This window comes from Chiloscyllium plagiosum, chromosome 18 (genome assembly GCF_004010195.1).
Source record: "Chiloscyllium plagiosum isolate BGI_BamShark_2017 chromosome 18, ASM401019v2, whole genome shotgun sequence".
NCBI lineage: Eukaryota > Metazoa > Chordata > Chondrichthyes > Orectolobiformes > Hemiscylliidae > Chiloscyllium > Chiloscyllium plagiosum.
Window position 1 is genome coordinate 10,731,309 of NC_057727.1, and position 22,445 is coordinate 10,753,753.

Genomic DNA, 22,445 nt, shown 5'->3' on the forward strand with positions numbered 1-22,445 from the left:
CTGAGGGGTGACCTTATAGAGGTTTACAAAATTATGAGGGGCATGGATAGGCTAAATAGACAAAGTCTTTTCCCTGGGGTTGGGGTTTGGAGGGATATGGGCCGGGTGCTGGCAGGTGGGACTAGATTGGGTTGGGATATCTGGTCGGCATGGACGGGTTGGACCGAAGGGTCTGTTTCCATGCTGTACATCTCTATGACTCTACGTCAAGTGGCAATTCTCATTGCCCATGACACTTTTCACTTGTCAAAATGCTTTGAGAACAGTTTGCATCAAGGAAGACACTTTCACCAAATACCCTTCTCACTTGGTTTAGTAATTTCTGAACTCAGAGTGCCTACTTTCCTAAGATAGCCATACAGGGAAAGGCTTCCAAATGTAATTGCACTCTCAACTACAACCACATATAAAAAGAGAGGTTCCCAACTGTAGGATCTACTTGAAAAGACTTTAATTTTCTAAAAGTATAATTACATATGCCCCTCAGTTACATCTGACATTATTCCCACCAATTCAACCTTTGACACCTCGACAACAGATTAACTATCATGAATCGTCACGGGAACACTCTCAAAGACTGCCTTTTCTTAAAGTCTCAAAGTAATCCCTCATCTTGCTTTCGTTCATATTAAGAGAACTGCAATCTCATCATTTAATGAACTGCTCCATCATCACGTTCATGGCACACACAAATCACTGTGCCTCTGATAGCGTTTCTCACATCAAGAGATGGAAGCAGGATCACAGAAGATGTTCCTTTTTATCCCCCTGAGGGGTGGGGGCCAAAATAAAAACGGGTGAGGAGGAAAGATTGGGATCAATCTTTGACTCAAAATGGAAATCAAAACAGTAAATATTATATGAATTCTTGCTGATTTAAAATGTTCTTTTTAAAAAAAAACAATAACCAATTTAACCTCTTCTAAAAGATCTGTAGGAGAGTGATTAAGATATCAACACATTAATTTATAATAGCACTCTTCTGCTTTATTTTTGGAAATAATTTAAAAAAAAAAACAGGATTTATGCCCTGGTTGCAAGTCAGGACTGTCTGCTATTTGCATCTGCTTTCCGGAGTCAGCTATGAAGAACTGACTCAGACCGTTGTATGAGATAAACTAAAATTAATTACTTGACTGGAATAGCTCCTCTCTGGTTGCAGAGCAGCAGCAGTTACATATGAAAAAGACTTCAGAATGGCAAGTATGGCCTATATTAAGCTCACTCATAGCTCATTGAGCTTCTCATCTCAGTTAGGTTTGTGGGGAAGGGAGAGGGGAGGCCAGAGAGAGAGTCAGGAAATCAGAGAGTGAGTATTAATTGATCCTTTCATATATTCAAACAGCAGGCTACAGAAAAGCCAGGGCAGAGGAGACAATATTTCAAAAGCACAATCATGTTATGGACCAGTCCCCCCCCCCCCACCGTCAAAATATATTAGGACAATGGCCTAGACCCTAACTTTTTCTTCTTTTAAAGTCAAGTGCCAGGTGTTGCATTCTGGATGCAATTTGATTGGTCAAACTACCAGTCTTGAAGCAAAACACACTTTATACATACACTATAGTTAAAATACAGTCAGTTTTTCTGTAATACAATGGCTGCATTCTTGTGCAACCAGTGATATAGAAACATCATGCTTTAGAAACAGCACCCCTAATTCGTCAATCACGTTGCAATGAATTCACGTTGACAAAACATGTGCCATAACAGAAGGGCCTGTCCAACAAAAGAAGAAAGAAATTGGAATAACTTAACTCAATTGGAAAGAACTTAGAATAACAAATTACTTTACTGCTAAACAGTAACTGTTCCTATACAGCAACATCCCATAAACACACCCTTGATAAATGCAAATTCAGAAAAATAGATTATCTGACAGACAATTAGAAGGAAAAACATCAAAAGAAAACTCAGAGAGAAGGTAGCAGGGAGAGACGCATTGCAGCTTTCAAACCAAGCAACAACAGCTACTGAAAACTAGAACTAAAAATCCTGATTCTCTAAGAGCTTGACCCCATCCATTCAGGCAATTTCTATTGTTCCAACTTTAAATAAAAACCCAAGGCCTCACAAGCTGTTTACTTTATAGGATTTCAACAGACAACTCCTCATCTTATAACCACCCTTCAAAAAAAAAACACAGGACAAAATACCCCTCTTAGTGTCACAAACATGGACAGCAAGGAAACAGACCCTTCGATCCAACTCATCCATGCCAACCAGATATCCAAACCTAATCTAGTCCTATTTGGCAGCATTTGACCCATATCCCTGTAAACCCTTCCTATTCATACACTCATCTAGATACCTTTTAAATGCTTTAAATTATACTAGACTCCACCACTTCCTCTGGCAGTTCATGCCATACACACACCATCCTTTGCGTGAAAAAATTGCCCCTCAGGTCCCTTTTATATCTTTCTCCTCTCACCCTAAACTAGCACAATCAACAAGGAACTTTCATTGCAACTCCAAAGTCAACCTTATTCAAACAAGTGCTTTTCCATGTAGACCTATAACTATCAAACTTTCATCAAATAAAACATTGATACACTATTAACCCAACAAGCATGCTTCATATGGCATCAGATGACTGCAGTGTTACCACAATTCAAGAAGGTGAAGAATTTGCTGGAAAATTGCTCACAATCGCGCCTGCAGTATTGAAGAAGTGTGAGAAATTAGGGTAAAGGCTTTCCTATCCTGCTAACAGGGTGAAGGAGACCTTAGAAAAGGCTTCCCTTAACACACATTCAATTCACTTATGTTACAGAACGAGAGATGTTCCTCTTTACAGATACTCATTTTGATGGCAATGAATAAATTGTTGCTTAGACTTGACTAATACAAGGTAGCAGGCAATTCATAAACAAACAAACAAAAACAATCTCAGGTAACACGTAATAAGTAATATATTAGTATTGCAGCATTTTAATATTTTTTCACAACATAGGATCTGAGGCACAGACACAGATTCTTTCAGCTCAAGTCAGTCCATCCCAGTATTTAGACCATAAGATGAAAGTGAAGAAGCAGGCCATTCAGCCCATCACCCCAGGAATCCAGCAAGACCAAACTAATGTAATAATCCACCCCAGAACTCCTTGGGAAGCAAGGGAAGGGATTGCTGGGCCCCTTGCTGATATATTTGTATCATCGATAGTCACAGGTGAGGTGTGGGAAGACTGCAGGTTGGCTAATGTGGTGCCACTATTTAAGAAAGATGGTAAGGACAAGCCAGGGAACTGTAGACCAGTGAGCCTGACATCAGTAGTGGGCAGGTTGTTGGAGGGAGTCCTGAGGGACAGGATGTACATTTATTTGGAAAAGCAAGAACTGATAGTCAACATGGCTTTGTGCGTGGGAAATCACGTCTCACAAACTTGATTGAGTTTTCTGAAGAAGTAACAAAGAGAATTGAAGAGGGCAGAGCAGTAGATGTGATCGACTTCAGTAAGGCATTCAACAAGGTTCCCCATGGGAGACTGATTAGCAAGGTTAGATCTCATGGAATACAGGGAGAATTAGACATTTGGATACAGAACTGGCTCAAAGCTGGAAGACAGACGGTGGTGGTGGAGCGTTGTTTTTAAGACTGGAGGCTTGTGAGCAGTGGAGTGCCACAAGGATCAGTGCTGGGTCCACCACTTTTTGTCATTTATATAAATGATTTGGACGGGAGTATAAGAGGTATAATTACTACGTTTGCAGATGACACCAAAATTGGAGGTGTAGTGGACAGTGAAGAAGGTTACCTCAGATTACAATGGGATTTTAATAAGATGAGCCAATGGGCTGAGGAGTGGCAGATGGAGCTTAATTTAGATAAATGCGAGGTGCTGCATTTTGGCAAAGCAAATCTTAGCAGGACTTATAGACTTAAGGGTAAGGTCCTCGGGAGTGTTGCTGAACAAAAGAGACCTCGGAGTGCAGGTTCATTGCTCCTTGAAAGTGGAATCGCAGGTAGATAGGATAGTGAAGATGGCATTTAGTATGCTTTCCTTTATTGGTCAGAGTATTGAGTACAGGGTTGGGAGGTCATGTTGCAGCTGTACAGGACATTGGTTAAGCCACTTTTGGAATACTGCATGCAATTCTGGTCTCCTTCCTATTGGAAGGATTTGTGAAACTCAAAAGGTTCAAAAAAGATTGACAAAAATATTGCCAGGATTGGAGGATTTGAGCTATAGGGAGAGGCTGAACAGGCTGGGGCTGTTTTCCCTGGAGCATCGGAGGTTGAGGGGTGACCTTATAGAGGTTTATAAAATCATGAGTGGCATGGATAGGATAAATAGACAAAGTCTTTTCCCTGGGGTCGGGGAGTCCAGAACTAGAGGGCATAGGTTTAGGGTGAGAGGGGAAAGATAGAAAAGAAACCTAAGGGGCAACTTTTTCACACAGAGGGTGATACATGTATAGAATGAGCTGCCAGAGGAGGTGGTGGAGGCTGGTACAATTGCAACATTTAAAAGGCATTTGGATGGGTATATGAATAGGAAGGGTTTGGGAGGGATATGGGCCGGGTGCTGGCAGGTGGAAATAGATTGGGTTGGGATATCTGGTTGGCATGGACGAGTTGGACCGAAGGGTCTGTTTTCGTGCTGTACATCTCCAGGACTCTACTCCAGTTTCCTGTCTTTTCCTCATACCCCTTACTGATTAAAAACTTGTCTCTCTCTACCTGGCAGTACTCTTAAAAACACAGACTCAAACAGTTCTATGCAATAAATTCACAAGCTCACTACTCTGATAGAAGAAACACCTCATCTGACTTAAATAGGCGAACTCTGGGATTATGCTCTCTCATCCTAGACTGTCCCACAAGAGGTCTATGCTCCACTTTAGCCCCCTCCTATCTTCTCACAATACAATCTGCCATTATAACTTTCTCCTCTTCTCCATCACAGGCTTGTCGGGTTTCTCTGTAAAGGCAAATGGATTTGCTTTCCTGCGAAGTGTTCTGCACCTTGGGGTAAAGAAGTTTCCTCTGAAATATTTAGGTGTTGGGATTTCTTGGTTACACTGTGTCCTGTTAGGTGAATGTAAAGAAGGGGTCAAAATTATTTTACAGGCTCTCACTGCACAGCAATAGAGTCCCTACCACTAGGTCAGAAGTCCCAGGTTCAAGTCGTAGAATCCCCACAGTGCCAATACAGGCCATTCTGACCATCCAGTTTGTACTGGCCATCTAAAGAGCATCCAATCCACCCCTACATCCCTGTAAGCCTGCACCTACCATGACTATCTGTGTGGAGTTTGCACATTCTCCCCATGCTTGTGTGGGTTTCCTCCAGGTGCTCTGGTTTCTTCCCACAGCCCAAAGATGTGCAGGTAAGGTATAGCTACGCTAAAATTGCCCATAGTGTTCAGGAATATGTAGGCTAGATACATTAGTTAGGGGAAATGTAGAGTAATAGAGTAGGGGAATGGGTTTGGGTAGTATACTCAGGTGTGGACTAGTTAGGTCAAATGACCAGCTTCCACATTCTCAGGGTTGTATGATACTATGGCTAATCGACCTAGCCTGCACATCCCAGCAAGTCCTGCCTGCTCCAATGTGTCACAACATATCAATGCGATTAAAATGAACAAAGAGCATAGAACAATACAGCACAGGAACAGGCCTGTGCCCTTCCATACAACGTAAAAACGCTTGCCTTCGTTGGAAGGGGCATGGAGTACAAGGATAGGCAAGTTGTGCTGCAGCTTTGTGAAACCTGCAAGGCCTAAATCATATCTCATATGTTAACCAATAACAGAAAACACTGGACAAGCTCAAGGGAGTACTCAATGAATGGTAAGATACTAGGAAGCTCAGGAGAACAGAGTGAGCTTGTGGTATTTGTCTACAAGTCCCTGAATGAAGCAGGACAAGTCAATGAGGTACTGATGGAAGCATATGGGACATTTGCCTTTATCTAAATTTAATCTATAATCTTAGATTGTAAAAGCAGGGAGATTATGCTGAAACTGTACAGGGTTTTGGTTAGGCTAAGTTGGAGTACTGTGTGTAGTTCTGGTCACCTGACTAGAACAAAGAACAATATAACCCTTTGGCCCTCCAAACCTACACCGACACAATTTGACCTTCCATATTAAAATTGCCTTCACTTACAGGATCCCTATCCCTCTATTCTCTTCCTATTCATGTATTTGTCCACGTGCTTCTTGAGTGCTGCTATTGTGTCTGCTTCCACCACCTCCTCTGGCAGTGCATTCTGCCTTTTATGGGAAAAACTTGCCTTGCATATCTCTTTAAAACTCCCCTCCCCTCCAGCACCTTGAATCTGTGTCCCTGAGTAATTGACCCCTCCACACTGGGGAAAAAGCCTCATATTTTCCACTCCAACCACACATTTACAATTTTATAAACTTCAGGTCCCTCCTCAATGTCCTGCATTTCAGTGAAAACAAACCCAGTTGATCCAATCTTTCTTCATAGCTAACAGCCCCCATACCAGGCAACATCCTGCTCCCCAAAGCATCCACATCCTTCTGGCAGTGTGATGACCAGAACTGTGCGCAATATTCCAAGTGTGGCCTAACTAAAGTTTTATAAAGCTGCAGCATAACTTGTCAGTCCTTAATGCCTATTCTGTACTGTATGATTCTATGATTAGCAGAAACCTGGTGGCATCTGTGAAGAGAGAAAGAATGAACATTTTGAGTCTGACACGACTCCTTCCACTCTTTGAAGAAGTCATATTGATCTTGGAATGTTAACTCTGCTTCTCTCCACAGTGCTGCCAGACCTGCTGAATTGTTCTAGCACTTGGTTTTTATTCAGATCTCCAGCACCAACAATATTTTGCTTTTATTAAAAACGAAGACATACACAGTCATTAAGTCCATTACACAGAAGAGTTTGAACCCCATTTAACAGTTAGACTGCATTAAATTAACTCAAATCACTGGGCGTTCGAATTAGCTTCAGCAACCCCTGCCTGAAGGCCAGCCAAGAACAGTTTGCTCTACTCTGGTCAATAGCTGCGAGCTCTCTGATTCACACATGAATGACAGGGCGAGGCTTCAGGAGACCACTGACAGGCAAAAGGGAAGCATAGTACATTGGAACGTGTCTTCCGTCCATCACCACCACATCATATAATAACCCTTCAAAACGATCACTGGAGACAAAATGCAAATTTAACTTCCTCCCCACCGCCTACAGTTAAAGCCAGAGACAAACATAGGACATGAGCTGAACCAGGCCTTACATTACTGGCACCCAGTAGTTGAAGAGGAAGCTATGCTTTGGTAGGTGTACTGTCACCAACGGCTTCTTACCGAATGAATTCAGGAAGTCCGCGATCTTCTTGATGCTGCTGGTGATCACCTCAATGTACTCCCTATTGGCCCAGTCCTGATGGATCTCTCTCTGAACAGGATCCCCCTGCCCCGCCATGGCCCAAGAAACAAACAAGTTCACCCTCCCCTCCTGGACCTGCCCGGATCGGAACGTCCTGATATTGTAATCGCTGCGCTGATTGGACAGGAAACGGCCGAACCCAACCATCGAGACAATCCTATTGGCCACATCCGACCCAGAAATGTGAGCACCTCGAAGGCTATTGGACCGTCGGGCGGCAGATTGACGCATGACCCGGAGGGGGGGGAGGCGAGGCAAGATACTCTATTGGTAGAACCTGAATGATGGGGCCGCCTCTGAGAGGAAAGAAGGAATCCCATTCGCCAGTCGGATTGGCAAGGATTCCGATTGGTGACGATTTGGAGGTGGTGCGGAGATGCTGCGAACCATTCAATTGCTTGAAGGGAGGGCAGCTATTTGGAGGAATGCTGAAGTTACACAAGAGGGTGGGGTGACAATCACTGATTGGTCTCAAGTTAATTCAGAAAGACAGAAACAGCAATTGGTATAAAGGCAAAAACAATTTAAAATGCTGACGCTGGAGCTCTGAAATTTTAAAAAACAATCCGAAACCGTTGGAAAAATCTCATCCTTGTAGAAACAGTGATAGTCGGTCCAGCCGAGTGATGAAATGTGCAGTCCCACTCTTTGGAACGTTGTGTTTCCAAAATGTTGTATCAACGTTCTAGAATCTTCAGACATCGCCAAACGTTCCATCCATTGTGACGTCATCGTCCCGATGTATCACTTTGTTGTTACATGGTACATTGATACACTCACTTGGCAACCGAACGCAATTTTCATGCCTCGCCGAAACAACACATTACATCAAAGAGGCTAAGAAGGTGGGACTTCACTCATAAGCCCCTACCTTGCGGCTCTACGTTTTTTTTTCATCTTGGCCCGCTTGGATCGGGAAGGTGAGCGTTTCCGAAAATACAAATGTTGTTTTAGGTCAAGAATGGTTCCCATCGAACCGTCCTCTACTTCAAAGCTTTCCTGGACCCCGTTGTAACCATCCCCCACCCCTCCAATCCGATCTACAGGTTTCCACAATCACGGCATCATTTCCCAATCACTTCACTGACCGTTTAGATTTAATTTTGATTAACCTGTTCTGATGTATTGTGACACACCCCTAGAGAAGGTATGTTTAGTATGCCAGCTTTCTGGTCCAGAGGTAGGGAGATTATCAGTGCACCACGAGTGTCCATTCACCAATTTGTGTACTGATTAAACAAGGGGTAAATTTAACAAGAACTGGAAATGTGTGGCAAGGAGCAGAAGCATAGCTGAAACAGATGAATTAGGAACAGGAAGGATAGGCCATTCAGTCCATAAAACCTGCTTCACAATTTGATGAAGTCATGGCTGATTCTGATTGAGGCCTCAGCTTTCCCACCTTTCACGTCTTGGTTAGTCAAAAGTTACATAAATCAGCCTTTTGAAAAGACTCAGTGATACTTTTACTGCTCTCTGGGGAAAAGAATCCCATAGACTCTGAACTTGATAAGAAAGCATTTTTCCCTTCATCTCCATTTTAAACATGATGTGGAGATGTTGGTGTTGGACCAGGGTGAATGAAGTCAGAAGTCACATGATGCCAGGTTATAGTCCAACAGGTTTATTTGAAATCACAAGTGTTCAAAGCGCTGCTCCTTTGTCAGTCAAGTGAAGCTTGTGACTTCAAATAAATCTGTTGGATGATGACCTGATGTCATGTGTCTTCTGACTTGTCCTTTTTAAATTGGAAACATCTTAAACTGTGACCCTTTGAATGGACTCTCCCAAAATTGGGAAGCATCCCTTCAGCATCCACCCTATCAAATTCCCTTAAGGGTATGTTTCAATAAGATCACCTCATTCATTTAAACTCGTGGCCACGGGCCTACTCTGTACAATATTTCTTCAAAGTAACCCACACTTTATTCCAAGAACTTCCTCTGCACTGCTTCTAATGCAAATCATGTTTGTTTTAAATTAAAGAGATCAAAACTCTACATATGGTCTCACCAACACTCTATACAACTATAGCAAACTGTTCATATTTATATTCCATCCCCCTTGCAATTTACAAAAAATATTCAATTTGTCTTCTGACTCACTTATGTAGCTGCATACTATAGCAAGGATGTGATTACACTGGAGGGGCTGCAGTGAAGATTCACCAGGGATGGAGAACTTTAGCCACATAGAGACTGGATAAGCTCAGGTTGTTTTGAGAAGGCTGAGGGAACACCTGATTGAGGTGTATTGGATTGTGAAGGCTACACAGAGAGGATAGGAAATAGCTATTCTCCTTTGTTGAAAGGACATATTAAGGGGCCATTATATAAAGGTGAAGGGGAGGAGTCGGAGAGAGAATTTGATGAAAAATCTTATCATCCAGAGGATGAAAGAAAACTGGAATACATTGCTTAGCAGGGCAATAGACAGAAAACCTTGCAACCTTTGAAACATATGTAGATGAGCATTTGAAATGTCATAACATTCAAGGCTATGGGCTGACAAGTGGGATTGGTGTCAATAGGCCAGTGCAGACTCAATGGTCTTCAGGACTTCTTCTGTACTGTATGACAGTATGACAGAATGTTGTTATTCTTGTACCAGGATATCCATACTCTTCTGTATATAGAGATCTGTAATCGAGCTCCATTTAAATAGATTTTTTTTCTACAGGAAATTAAACTCCATGTGTTTGCTCCCTCACTTATTTATATCCCTCTGCAGACTCATGCCTTCTTCACAACTTATCTTCCTATCTGAAAGAAAGACTTGTATTTCACAAACTTTGACTGTAACCAGCTTTTGACGCCAATGATATATTTTTTGAAGTGTAGTCACTGTTGTACTGTAGCTAAATAGTGAAAAATGTGCTTCATCAAACAACAATGTAATAATGAACAGGACACAGGTTGTTCTGCTGAAGCACACGTTTTGTTAATGAGAATTCACTATAACACAATTGACTAATTGGGGACACTGTTTCAATAGCATGAACTTTTAAGACACGTGTTGGTGATAATGCAATTCCAGCCCATTAGTTTAAATGGTGCTGCTAATACATCTGCGATTTTCTTATAACACGGGGCTGCACAAAAACAGAACTACCGTGTTATAGCACAACCGGCTGTACCCATTTTGGTGATACAGATTGAGGGATAAATATTGGCCTGGACACTCGGAATAATCCTGCAGAACAGTGGATTTTACCTTTTATAAACAGGCAAATGAGGACTTGTTTCAATATTTCATACAAAAGTCACACCTCCTAAGGGTGCAGAACTCTCTCAGTCCTGAAATCAATTTTTTTTGTACTTTAGTCCTGAAGAGGAACTCAAATCCAAAGTTTTATGACTTAGAGCTAAGACTTCCACCAACTGAGTCATAGCTGAGATTCATAAGAAGACAGAAATTTATTCAGTTTTTAAAATGATGATGGGAGATAGATGCAAGTACAATTCCAGGAGATAAATGATCTTTTAATTATTAGGTCCTTAACTTACTAAATTTGAAAATAAAAGTGCTGTAAGTATCTGTGACAAAACAATCATATTTCATTAAAATATGAATCACTAAAAATGAGATGGTGGTGTAAAGGTATATTACCTATATTACACCTTTACACCACCATCTCAAAGAAACCTTGGAGTGCAGGTTCATAGTTCCCTGAAAGAGCAGTTGCAGGTAGATAGGATAGTGAAGGCGGCATTTGGTATGCTTTCCTTTATTGGACACAGCATTGAACATAGGAGTTGGGCGGTCATGTTGCGGCTGTACAGGATATTGGTTAGGTTACGTTTGGAATTGTGTGTGCAATTCTGGTCTCCCTCCAGGATGTTGTGAAACTTGAAATGGTTCAGAAAAGATTTACAAGGATGTTGCCAGAGTTTGAGGATTTGAGCGACAGAGAGAGGCTGAAAAGACTGGGGCTGTTTTCCCTGGAGCATCAGAGGCTGAGGGGTGACCTTATAGAGGTTATAAAATCATGAGGGGCATGGATAAGGTAAATAGACAAGGTCTTTTACTTGGAGTGAGGGAGTCCAGAACCGGAGGGCATAGGTTTAGGGTGACAGGGGAAAGATTTAAAAGGGACGGATTTGGCAACCTTTTCACACAGAGGGTGGTGCAGATATGGAATGAGCTGCCAGAGAAATTGGTGGAGGCAGGTATAATTACAACATTTAAAAGGCATCTGGATGGGTATATGAATACGAAGGGTTTAAAGCAACTCTATGACCTTTAAATGAAAACCATCTGCAGCAAAGAAATATGTTAACTTTTACTTTATCTCCCCCCAAATTCTTTTTGATCGTCCCACATTATACAAAATCCTTTATTTTGACGTACTGGCTGTCTTGTTCCCAGTCCTTTGCTAATGTTGCTGAATAAACAGTTTATGACAGATCTAAAATATATCAATTGGCTTCCCCTTCTCTCCACATTTTGCAATTTTCTTTTAATTTTTCCAAATCACCCTCACCCCTTTCCAATTTATTTCTTTGTAGTTTTGGTTTATACAACTTATCCCCCTTAGAAATAGTGGGCGGCACGGTGGCACAGTGGTTAGCACTGCTGCCTCACAGCGCCAGAGACCCGGGTTCAATTCCCGCCTCAGGCGACTGACTGTGTGGAGTTTGCACGTTCTCCCCGTGTCTGCGTGGGTTTCCTCCGGGTGCTCCGGTTTCCTCCCACCATCCAAAGATGTGCAGGGTCAGGTGAATTGGCCATACTAAATTGCCCGTAGTGTTAGGTAAGGGGTAAATGTAGGGGTATGGGTGGGTTTCGCTTCGGCGGGTCGGTGTGGTCTTGTTGGGCCGAAGGGCCTGTTTCCACACTAATCTAATCTAAATCTAAATGTGCAAACTCCACACAGAGAGTCGCCTGAGACGGGAATTGAACCCGGCTCTCTGGCGCCGTGAGGCAGCAGTGCTAACTACTGTGCCACCGTGCTGCCCATTAATGACTTGAAAAGAGGGAGGCAAAGAGATTTGGGGAGAGAATTTCAAAGCTTAAGGTCTTGACAACTGAAGATAATGCTGCCAAACCATGGTACATAGAATGTGGGGGGATTCTTGCATTTGCCCGAGCTTTCAAACACTGACACTACAGTAGTATCTGAAAAGTTAAAATAATATCACAGAATTGCTAGTGCAAAACTCCATTAAACTTATCGTGTCTATACTGGCTTTCCCAATGAACATCCCACTTAGTGCCAGCCTCCTGGACATAACCTTGCAGATTGTTCCTTTCTAAATAATAATTTTGTTATATAACCCTTTTAAAAGTCATGATTGAGCCAGCCTCCACCACACTCTCAGTAAATGCATCCAAGATCCTAACTGCTTGCTGTGTGAAAAACATTTTTTTAATCACATTTGCGCTTTCTCATTCTTTCATAAATATAAGCATTTCTCTGTTTTAACTCAGTGCTGATTTCTCATAATTTTGACTAGTTTCATTAGGCTAGTTTTTAATTCCAGACTTTCAATGAACTCAAATTTCCTCTATCTGCCATGGTGTGATTTGAACCCATATCCACACAGCATTAAACTGGGGTTCTGGATTACTAGCTCAGTAACATTACCACTACCTTCCCAACTTCAAAATAAGGTCCTTGCTCTTGTAGTCTTATTTATAATGCCTAGGATACTATAGTCTTCATGAGTTACTCTCTTATCTCCTGTCTTATCTCCTTTAATAACTTATACAGCCAAGTCCCTCTGCTTTTTTCCCTAAATTCATTCATGGGATATGGGCATCACTGGCTAGTGCCAGCATTTATTGCCCATCCTAATTACCTAGAGGGCAGTTAAAAGTCTATCACATTGCTGTGGATCTGAGTAACATGTATATTAAACCAGGTAAAGACAGACAAGCAGGAAGCTGGAAGAACACAGCAAGCCAGGCAGCAACAGGAGGTGAAGGATTACACATTAAATATCTACTTCTCCACCTCCAAATGCTGCCTAGCTTGCTGTGCTCTTCCAGCCTCCTGCTAGTCTACCTTGGATTCCAGCAATTGCAGTGTTTTAGTCTCAAACCAGGTAAAGATGGTAGATTTTTTTTCCCTAAAGTGAATCGGACAGATTTTTCCTGACAATAGTTTCATGTTTGTCATTAGACTCTTAACTCCATATTTTTATAGACTCAGATTCCACCATGTGCCACAATAGGATTCAAGCCGGAGTTCTGGGAACATTACGTAGCCCAGTGGATTAATGATCTAGAAATAATACCACAAATCCATTGCCTCCCCTTTTGCACCCTTTATTTTTAGATTTTTAGATTAGATTTTTTAGATTACATTACAGTGTGGAAACAGGCCCTTCGGCCCAACAAGTCCACACCGACCCGCAACCCACCCATACCCCTAACCTAACACTACGGGCAATTTAGTATGGCCAATTCACCTGACCTGCACGTCTTTGGACTGTGAGAGGAAACCGGAGCACCCGGAGGAAACCCACGCAGACACAGGGAGAACGTGCAAACTCCACACAGTCAGTCGCCTGAGGCGGGAATTGAACCCCGGACTCTGGCGCTGTGAGGCAGCAGTGCTAACCACTGGGCCACCGTTCCCATGTTTTTCAAAAAATCTATCACTTTCACATCTTTAAATTAAACTTCACCTGCCATCAGTCTGCCCACTCCAACAACTTGTATGTGTCTTTCTGAACACCACCATTCCATGAGTGCCTAGAGACGGGGCAAGGCATAGTTTCAGTCTCTCTGGAACTTTCAGTTACAGCAGTGAGCAGAAATTTCCACTCCAGTAAATGCGTAGTTCACCGAGCATGGATTGAAATCAGGGATATACAAGTCCAAATTGGGATGGAAAAGGTTAGAGATGGGGATGAGAAAAGCTATAGAAGTATTTGAAAACAAGGATGAGAAGTTTTGAAGTTAGACATCTTTTAAGGGTGTACCCTTGATTGCTCTATTTTACTAATTATGACATATGGGCTGTTACATTTTAAGCTTAATACTATTTATTGCAAATACCAACATTAATTTTCAAACGTAATAATTGCAATTGGATTTTTTTAATCACAACTCTAAATAACTGCTAATAACTGACACTTTCCCTCTTTTCGTGAACCTGATCTTTTGTGATCTTTACAACTGAAGATTAACGCCTATCAAATGTGGGATCCCTGGTCACCATTCGAGGATAATTTTCAATGGGTCAGATACAGTCGTAACTCCCTTCAGAAACTAGATGGAACAGAGACCATACAGATGTGTTCACCATCAGACCAAGAGGTGGCCCTCTACCTGCAAAATGACATCGCAACTGATGACTGGAACCTCTTGGATCTTCTGGGTGACACGGAAAAAGGTACCTCTGAGATGTGCTACACTTCAGAAGCTGAATATGATACTACGGCAATCATACATAAACCTCATCCCATCAAACTCAGCTCTGTTGATTCTGTATTTGGGAGAGTCATCACCAGCAGAGCACCAAGACTTGCAGGGGGCTTCCATGCTTCAGAAAGTTCAGCTTTTACTGAGATCAGTGTTGATTCCCCCATACCCACATTAACTGCGCGGTACAATATTAATTTTGTCATGATGTTTTACAGGCAGTTATTAAGGCTTGTCACCTTGATATACACAGCTTACCAGAAATGTTTTTACTTGTTACAACATCAAATTTGATACTTTATTAAACTTGTTTCTTAAAAGATTTTCTTAAAAAGAACAATAAAATGAAAGACTATTTTATTCCCATTGCTTCGCTCTACAGATTCCTTCAGCCAGAGCAGCAGCAGACACCAACTGCTGTAGTTACTGGATAGGAGGTGGCTGCCATTTTCCTTAGGGATACAACAAGCTTGTGAGATATTTATCGCACCTTGGCCTTTGAAGCATATTCTTTCAAAAAGGAAGATCATACACTGGGCACAAAGTACCTTGATGTCAGGTTACTGTTCATGCACACTGTGTATGTGTACAGTCAGAGTTAATGGGGAGGCAATGATCTAGTGGTATTATGACTAGACCTTTAATGCAGAAATTCAGCTAATGTTCTGAGGACTCAGGTTCGAATCCTGCTGTAGCAGATGGTGAAATTTGAATTTTTAAAGAATCTAGAATTAAGAATCTACTGATGACCATGAAACCAATGTTGGTTCACTAATGTCTTTCAGGAAATCTCCTTGCATGCCAAACTGCATAAGCAGCAAGTCAGAGACAGAGCTGAGCAATCCCACAACCAATGATACATCCAGCTCTGCAGTCCCGCTACATCCAGTTTTGGAATAGTGGTGAACAATTAAATAACTCAGTGGAGGAAGCTCCACAAATATCCTGACAATGAATGGTGGAGGAACCCTGCACATAAGTGCAAAAGATAAGGCTGAAGCATTCACAGCAATCTTCAGCCAGAAGTGCCGAGTGGATGATCTACTTTGGCCTCCCCCAGTCTTTCAGTCTTTAACCAATTTGATTCACTCCACGTGATACCAAAGAATGGTTGGAGACACTGGAAATTGCAATGGCTATGGGCCCTGACAACAGTGCTGAAGATTTGTGTTTCAGAACTTGCCACTCTCCTAGCCAAGCTATTCCTGTGCAGTTATAACAATCGCAGCCACCTGACAATGTGGAAAATTGCTGAGTTATGTCCTGTATATAAAAAGCAGGTCAAATCCAATCAAGTCAATTACACTTCATCGGTCTACTTTCGATCATCAATACTATCAAGCAGCACTTACTCAGCAATAACCTGCTCAGTGATGTCCAATTTGGATTTCACTAAGGCCACTCAGCTCCTGATCCCATTATAGCCTTGGTTCAAATATGGACAAAGCTGAATTCCACAGGTGAGGTGAGAGTGACAGCCCTTGACATCAAAGCTGCATTCGATCAGGTATGGCACTGAGAAGCCCTAGCAAAAATGGAATCAATGGGCATCAATGGCAAACTCTCCACAGGTTGGAGTCAAACCTGGTCATAGTCATTGGAGGTCAGTCATCTCAGTTCTGGGACATCTCCGCGGGAGTTCCTCAGGTTGGTCTCCCAGGCCCAACAATCTTCAGCTGCTTCACCAATGATCTTCCCTCCATCATAAGGTCAGAAGTGGGATTCTTTCTGATGATTGCACAATGTTCAGCACCATTCGCAATTCCTCAGATACTGAAGCAGTCTATGTTCAAATGCAACCAGATTTGGACAATATCCAAGCTTGGGCTGACAAGTGGCAAGTAACAATTGTGCCATACAAATGTCAAGCTATGACCATCACCAATAAGATACAACCTAACCATGACCTTTGATATTCCCAACTATCAACATCTGGGGAATTACCATTGACCAGAAACTCAACTGGACTCACCACATAAACACAGTAGCTCCAAGAGCTGTGTGCCAAGCAACTCACCTCCTAACTATCCAAAGCTTGTCTATCACCTACAAAGCACAAGTCAGGAGTATGATGGAATATTCCCCACTTGCCTGGATAGGCGCAGTTCCAACACTCAAGAAGCTTGACACCATCCAGGATAAGGCAGCCCACTTGATTGGTATTGCATCCACAAGAATCCACTCCCTCCAGAATCGACGCTCAGTAGCAGCAATGTATATTATGTACCAGATGCACTGCAGAACTTCACCTAAGATCCTCAGACAGCATCTTCCAGACATAACGACCACTTCCATCTAGAAGCACAAGGACAGCAGGTAGATGGGAACATCACCACCTGCAAGTTACCCCACCAAGCCATTTACTATTCTGACTTGGAAATATATCACCATTCCTTCACTGTCGCTGGGTCAAAATCCTGGAATTCCCTCCCTAATGGCACTGTGGGTCAACCCACAGCAGGTAGACTGCAGCAGTTCAAGAAGGCAGCTCACCACCACCTTCTCAAGGGCAACTATGGATGGATAGTAAATGCTGGCCAGCTAGCTTTGCCCACATTCCACAAATGAATAGAAAAAAAGTTGAATCGGGACCTGACTGAAATTTCAGTCAATTATTTTTATTTTAAGAATTGATCAACCTAGGCCATAATTGGGTGTACTGACAATTTGCCATCTGTATGCAGACAAAATAAAACTAGATAAAAACCGAAACCAAATAAAACTAAATGGTTTATTCACACATTATTCCAAGAGAAAGGAATTTCACTACAGTTGAATAGAATAGAATAGAGTAGAATAGAATAGGTTAGAATCCCTAAAGTGTGGAAAGAGGCCCTTTGGTCCAACAAGTCCACACCAACCCATTCCCCAATCCTATTATCCTATATTTACCCTGACTGATGGACCTAACCTACATATCCCTGAAAATTATGGGCAATTTAACATGGCCAATTCACCTGACCTGCACATCTTTGGATTGTGGGAGGAAACTGAAGCACCCTGAGGAAACCCACGCAGACAGAGGGAGAATATGCAACTCCACACAGAGAGTCGCCCCAGGCTGGAATTGAACCCGGGTCACTGGCAGTGTGAGGCAGCAGCACCAACCACTGAGCCACCATGCTGCCCTTTATCAGGCTCCCCACCCCCCAATATACAAGCAGTATTAAGCTTTGCTTTGGCCATATGCAGGAAAGTCCTCAAAGAATCCCTGCAGAGATCAAACATCATTTTGTCATACAGCACGGAAACAGACCCTTCAGTCCAACTCATCTGCGCTATCCAGACATCCCAATCTGACCTTGTTCCATTCGCCAGCACTTGACCCATATCCCTCTAAACCCTTCCTATTCATATACATGTTACAATTGTAGCCACCTCGAACATTTCCTCGCGCAGCTCATTCTATACCCTCACCACTCTGTGTGAGAAAGTTACTCCTCTTCAGGTCAATATCCTGGTTTGTGATGAACCAAAATGGGGAAAGTTCATTTTGGAAAATATCAAACACACTGAGACACTTCATCAGGAATGTGCAACGGTGAAGTTGAGACAAAGATCTGCAAACAACTCATCTACCAAATCTTGCAAGCAGCAACTGTCATGCAAAGGAGCTTGCAGATCATGCACTGGACTGATCAACCAGCTCAAAACCTACTGAACGAGAGGAGTAGCAAGTCAACTTCAAACCCCGAAAGCTGTCTAAGAGAAGACAATGAGTGGTCAAATGACCAGATTTAGGAATTATTTTAGCAGTACTTCTTCTGGTAAAAATAATTGAATAATTTTCATCCCAATTATTTAAGAGGAATTTCTAATGAAAATAGACCAGATAACAATTAAATAATAACCTTTATTAATTTTTATACAGCAGCATAACCTTTTAACCAAAAATAGTTTATAATTGGATCTCATTGCCCATTCAATCAGAAGCAAACTCATCTTGTCGAGCAAAAAGGGACTGCAGGACTTTATCTATCAAAAGCAATTGTTCTTATATTTTGATGAAACAGAGAGGGCAGTGCAGTGAAACTTCAGGTGCATTAACAAGCCTAGTCCCAAAAGCATCATGGTGTGATGTGCAACGTACTACATTTGAATCCACCATTAAAAAATCAACTCCCTTTCTAAGTATCCATCCTGTAATATGCCCACCTAAAACTACCTCTGAACTTCAAAGCAAATTAAATGAACATGTTCAATTCTAGGAAAAATCTCAACAACAAAATCAAATATACTGTTTGATGACAAAGTAGCAATGTGAGTTCACCACAGACATATTATTGCATTGTCTTTAGTCCACGGTCTGCTACTAATTTATTTGGTGTGCAGAGAAAATGATAGTAATTTTAAATTATGGGATGTAAATAACACAACTAAATGAAACTTGATACCAAGAGTTTGAATAAATCAGATTATAGGAAATTAATTGATCTTAAATTAAGAATAAAAAATTAAAGGATGAGAAACACCCTGTTTATACTTAGATCATAGGGCCTCCCAAGACCTCCTCTTGTAATTTTTACAAGTTAGAGTAGTTCAGTCTTGGCCCTATAACATTGCTCCATACAATTTACAATCTAAGATTGGGTGCAGAAAAAAAATTCACAAGTAGTCTCGCCTAAATGTCGAAAGTTTATGTTAATCCATTTTATCTGGCATGATGTCAGGTAACAAGTGGTAGAAATTAATAAAAGTGTGCTATTTAAACAACAAAAAGCCAACAGGTGACAGTATCTTTGACTGCTCACTCCACAGTTCAAAGCTATTGGCCTCTAATGCTAAGTAATGTGCTCTGAGGAAATAAATACCTGCACTGTATTTCTTCAACACAGGTAAGTTACCAATTCTTTAATGTTGTTTTGAGGGATTCTGAGTAATGATCTTTGCACACAAATGGCAAATTGCTGAGATTAAATCAAATTATTATCATTTATACTGCCTCACCACCTATCTTAGAAAGGGTAAGCAGGCTACCTGCTCTCTCTCTCTCCCTTTCACCCCATAGGGACAGCAAGTGAATGAATAGAGTTGGAATGGCTTTTCTTTCAGTTATTCTATCCTTCATGAGAATGTCAGGCATTCAGCAGCCTATTTTCCGTAATGGGAGAGTTGAGAGATAAATACAGATACTGCGGATCTGGAATACAGATTTACCAGTTCACGGTACTGCGAGCCTTCCCCATGGCTAGTGTTCTGCTCCCTTTGTCACATTTCTCCAATGGACTGTATTGTTAAATGCAAATTTTAATCACAAAATTATTGGCAAAAGCATGACTGGTAAAATAAATGCTAAATGCTCCTAGCAGAGGTATATAAAAAAAAATGTACATATATGGAACAAAATAGCATTATAAATATCATAAAGGATTCTAGGAATTACAGCCCTTTTTCATTCTGCAGTGTATGATTTTACAATTATATTAATTCCTTAAGTTGACTTAAGTGGTTTGGTAAATTCTTTTGTCTGGATATTGCCAGACGTTTTTTTGCATATTTACATCATTAACTGCACAACATGCAGATAGAGCTAGCTGTTCTTTACCCTCAGTCTTGATAAGGCACCAGGATTGACCTAGAATAAGAGAAAGGAATACAACTGAATTAGGTTGGATAATTGGCAACTTTTAAACAAGGATTTCAGATAAGATAAACTTATTTCTATTTGTAACAATAAAATAGCAGAAATTTAGAGTGATTTTCTCTTCTCTGTTTTCTTATAACTTTCTCTTTTTGTTCAATCCAGATTCTTGTCTTCTTTAGGATTCAAATAATTACCAGTATTGGATGGGTGTGATTTTCCACTGCACATAGGAATGACTCTCTTCTTATATTTGTTGCCACTGTCCAACAAATTAGCAGAGGTCATCATTGGCCAAGATGGGTTCAAAAAAAAACCAATTTGTTAGTGCATCGATAAACAAGAGCCCTTTTCGTCCTCTGGTGTTGTTACTTTTAATAAGCCATTCCTTGCAGTTCTCATAGCCTGGTATCAGTAGTTATGGATGAGTCTTGGGGTGACTGGAGGTCGAAGAAAATTGGGAAATGTATTTCTTCTTCAAAAACTGATAGCATGGGTGATATTGTGTTTAATACCAGTCCCTGGTCCTGATAAAGTAATGACATGTAGTTTGCTGAACCACTTCAGAGAGCAGCAAGCATTAACCCCATTTTATGGGCTTGGCCAAACATGATAGGGATATCAAAAACTGAAAGAACTGGGGATGCTGTAAGTCAGAAACAAAAACAGAAATTGTTGGAAAAGCTCAGCAGGTCTGGCCGCATATGTGGAGAGAAATCACAGTTCACGTTTTGGATCGATAATTCTTCCTCAGAACTGGGATAGGGATATCCTTCCTTAAAGGCTATTAATGACAACCCAGTAGCTCTGCTGATAATTTTTCACTGAATGCAAGCCTGCAGATGATCAGATTTATTGAATTAATTTCAGGTTATTTTGGTGGAATATGAATTCACAATGCATTGACATATTATACCCCTAACCTAAAGGAGAAAAATAACAATGTGCTGCATTTTATCAGGTGAAAATCCAATACATAACATAGTACTGGCAATGTAAATTTAGTTGACTCTGAAGTCAAATTTTTAACTGAACAGCTTGATGGTGTTCTCATTCTCTACCACCACATGGTTGTTTACATGTTCAAGAATAATGATCCCGTCTTATCATGAAAGGTACCCAGTGAAGGACATGCAATCCAATGTGATATAAGAGGCAAGTCAAGTCTCTGCACTATTTTGCTTTTGTACTGTTAATTTGAGTTTTGGTTCCTCTGATAACACATAACATGCTTGTATAGAACGCTTTTAGGGAACACTTCTAACCAGCTGCTGACTGGCTTGTTCAAACTGAATACTGAAGGGACATACAATTTAGCTGTAAAAGGCTCTGGGATGTCTTGAAATCATGAAGGAACTTTATACAACTGTATTAAGCAGCACTGCGGCAGGGAAACTAAACCCTTAGCAGCTCTGAATTATGGCTCAGGAAGCCTATAATTTAGGAGTTAAAAGAACTTTAACACTTAAAATCCCAATTGTAAAGAGAAAAGGACACCCACTACTTTGCCTTAGACTGTCCGGAACAGGAAGAAACAAGCTGCACCAAGAAATGAAACTGAAAAAGAGTTGAATTGTGTAGTGCGACATACAATAAATACAGACCTAATTAATCACTGTCAGAGTCTTCAGTACTTCCTTCGTCATCCCTCGTAGTTTTCCTTGTTTCTGCTTCACAATCATTTAACTCCTCAGTCTCCTATAAAGAAACAAATTCCGTGATGCGTTCTCTATGTTCTCTATCAGTAGATAATAAAGAAAAACAAGGTTTCCAAGGTAAATAAAGATCATAAGTAATTAGTTGATTATTTCGTTATTCATCCATCCTGGCTCAGTAGATATCTTGTACGAATCAAGATTGTCCCATTCCAGGGTCGAGGATTATGGGGGTCAGATAGCAAAGTTCTTGAGACCACAACCAAATGATGAAGCAGGCTCAAAAGGCTAATTGGCCAAGTTGCTCCTATTTCCAATCAATATCTCCTTTCATCTATCAGCCCTGCAGTTAAGGTGAACTCCTAGATATTCTCAGGTGACATAAAAGAGACAGAGAACCAATCTTAAAGTTCTCCATGCATTGTTTTCCTGACTGTTCTGTGGAATATGCATCATGTGATGTGAT

The 22,445-nt window shown here is 41.2% G+C and overlaps 3 protein-coding genes across 4 annotated transcripts in view; 1 reads left to right on the plus strand and 2 right to left on the minus strand.

The window, feature by feature from the left end:
- The window catches only part of brk1 (BRICK1 subunit of SCAR/WAVE actin nucleating complex), a 23,604-nt gene extending 16,044 nt beyond the window's left edge, over positions 1-7,560 (minus strand). Inside the window, exon 1 of one of the 2 annotated variants that reach the window (XM_043707666.1) lies at positions 7,291-7,495. In XM_043707666.1, the coding sequence (XP_043563601.1) occupies positions 7,291-7,408 (118 nt within the window). In that variant the 5' untranslated portion in view covers positions 7,409-7,495. Of the gene's footprint in view, positions 1-7,220 lie in introns of both variants that reach the window. The other variant, XM_043707667.1, reaches the window with a different exon arrangement.
- A 96-nt stretch (positions 7,561-7,656) lies between these two features.
- Positions 7,657-15,038, plus strand: LOC122559241 (FANCD2 opposite strand protein-like). The gene is made up of 2 exons (XM_043708622.1): positions 7,657-7,740; positions 14,504-15,038. Exons 1-2 carry the CDS (start codon positions 7,657-7,659, stop codon positions 15,035-15,037), a joined length of 618 nt encoding a protein of 205 aa, XP_043564557.1. The 3' UTR covers position 15,038.
- A 3,538-nt stretch (positions 15,039-18,576) lies between these two features.
- fancd2 (FA complementation group D2) overlaps positions 18,577-22,445 on the minus strand; it is a 98,835-nt gene continuing 94,966 nt past the window's right edge. Inside the window, exons 43-44 of the mRNA XM_043707668.1 lie at positions 21,929-22,022; positions 18,577-20,318 (exon numbers count right to left, since the gene is read on the minus strand). Of these exons, the coding sequence (XP_043563603.1) occupies positions 21,933-22,022 (90 nt within the window). The 3' untranslated portion in view covers positions 18,577-20,318; positions 21,929-21,932. The remainder of the gene's footprint in view (positions 20,319-21,928; positions 22,023-22,445) is intronic.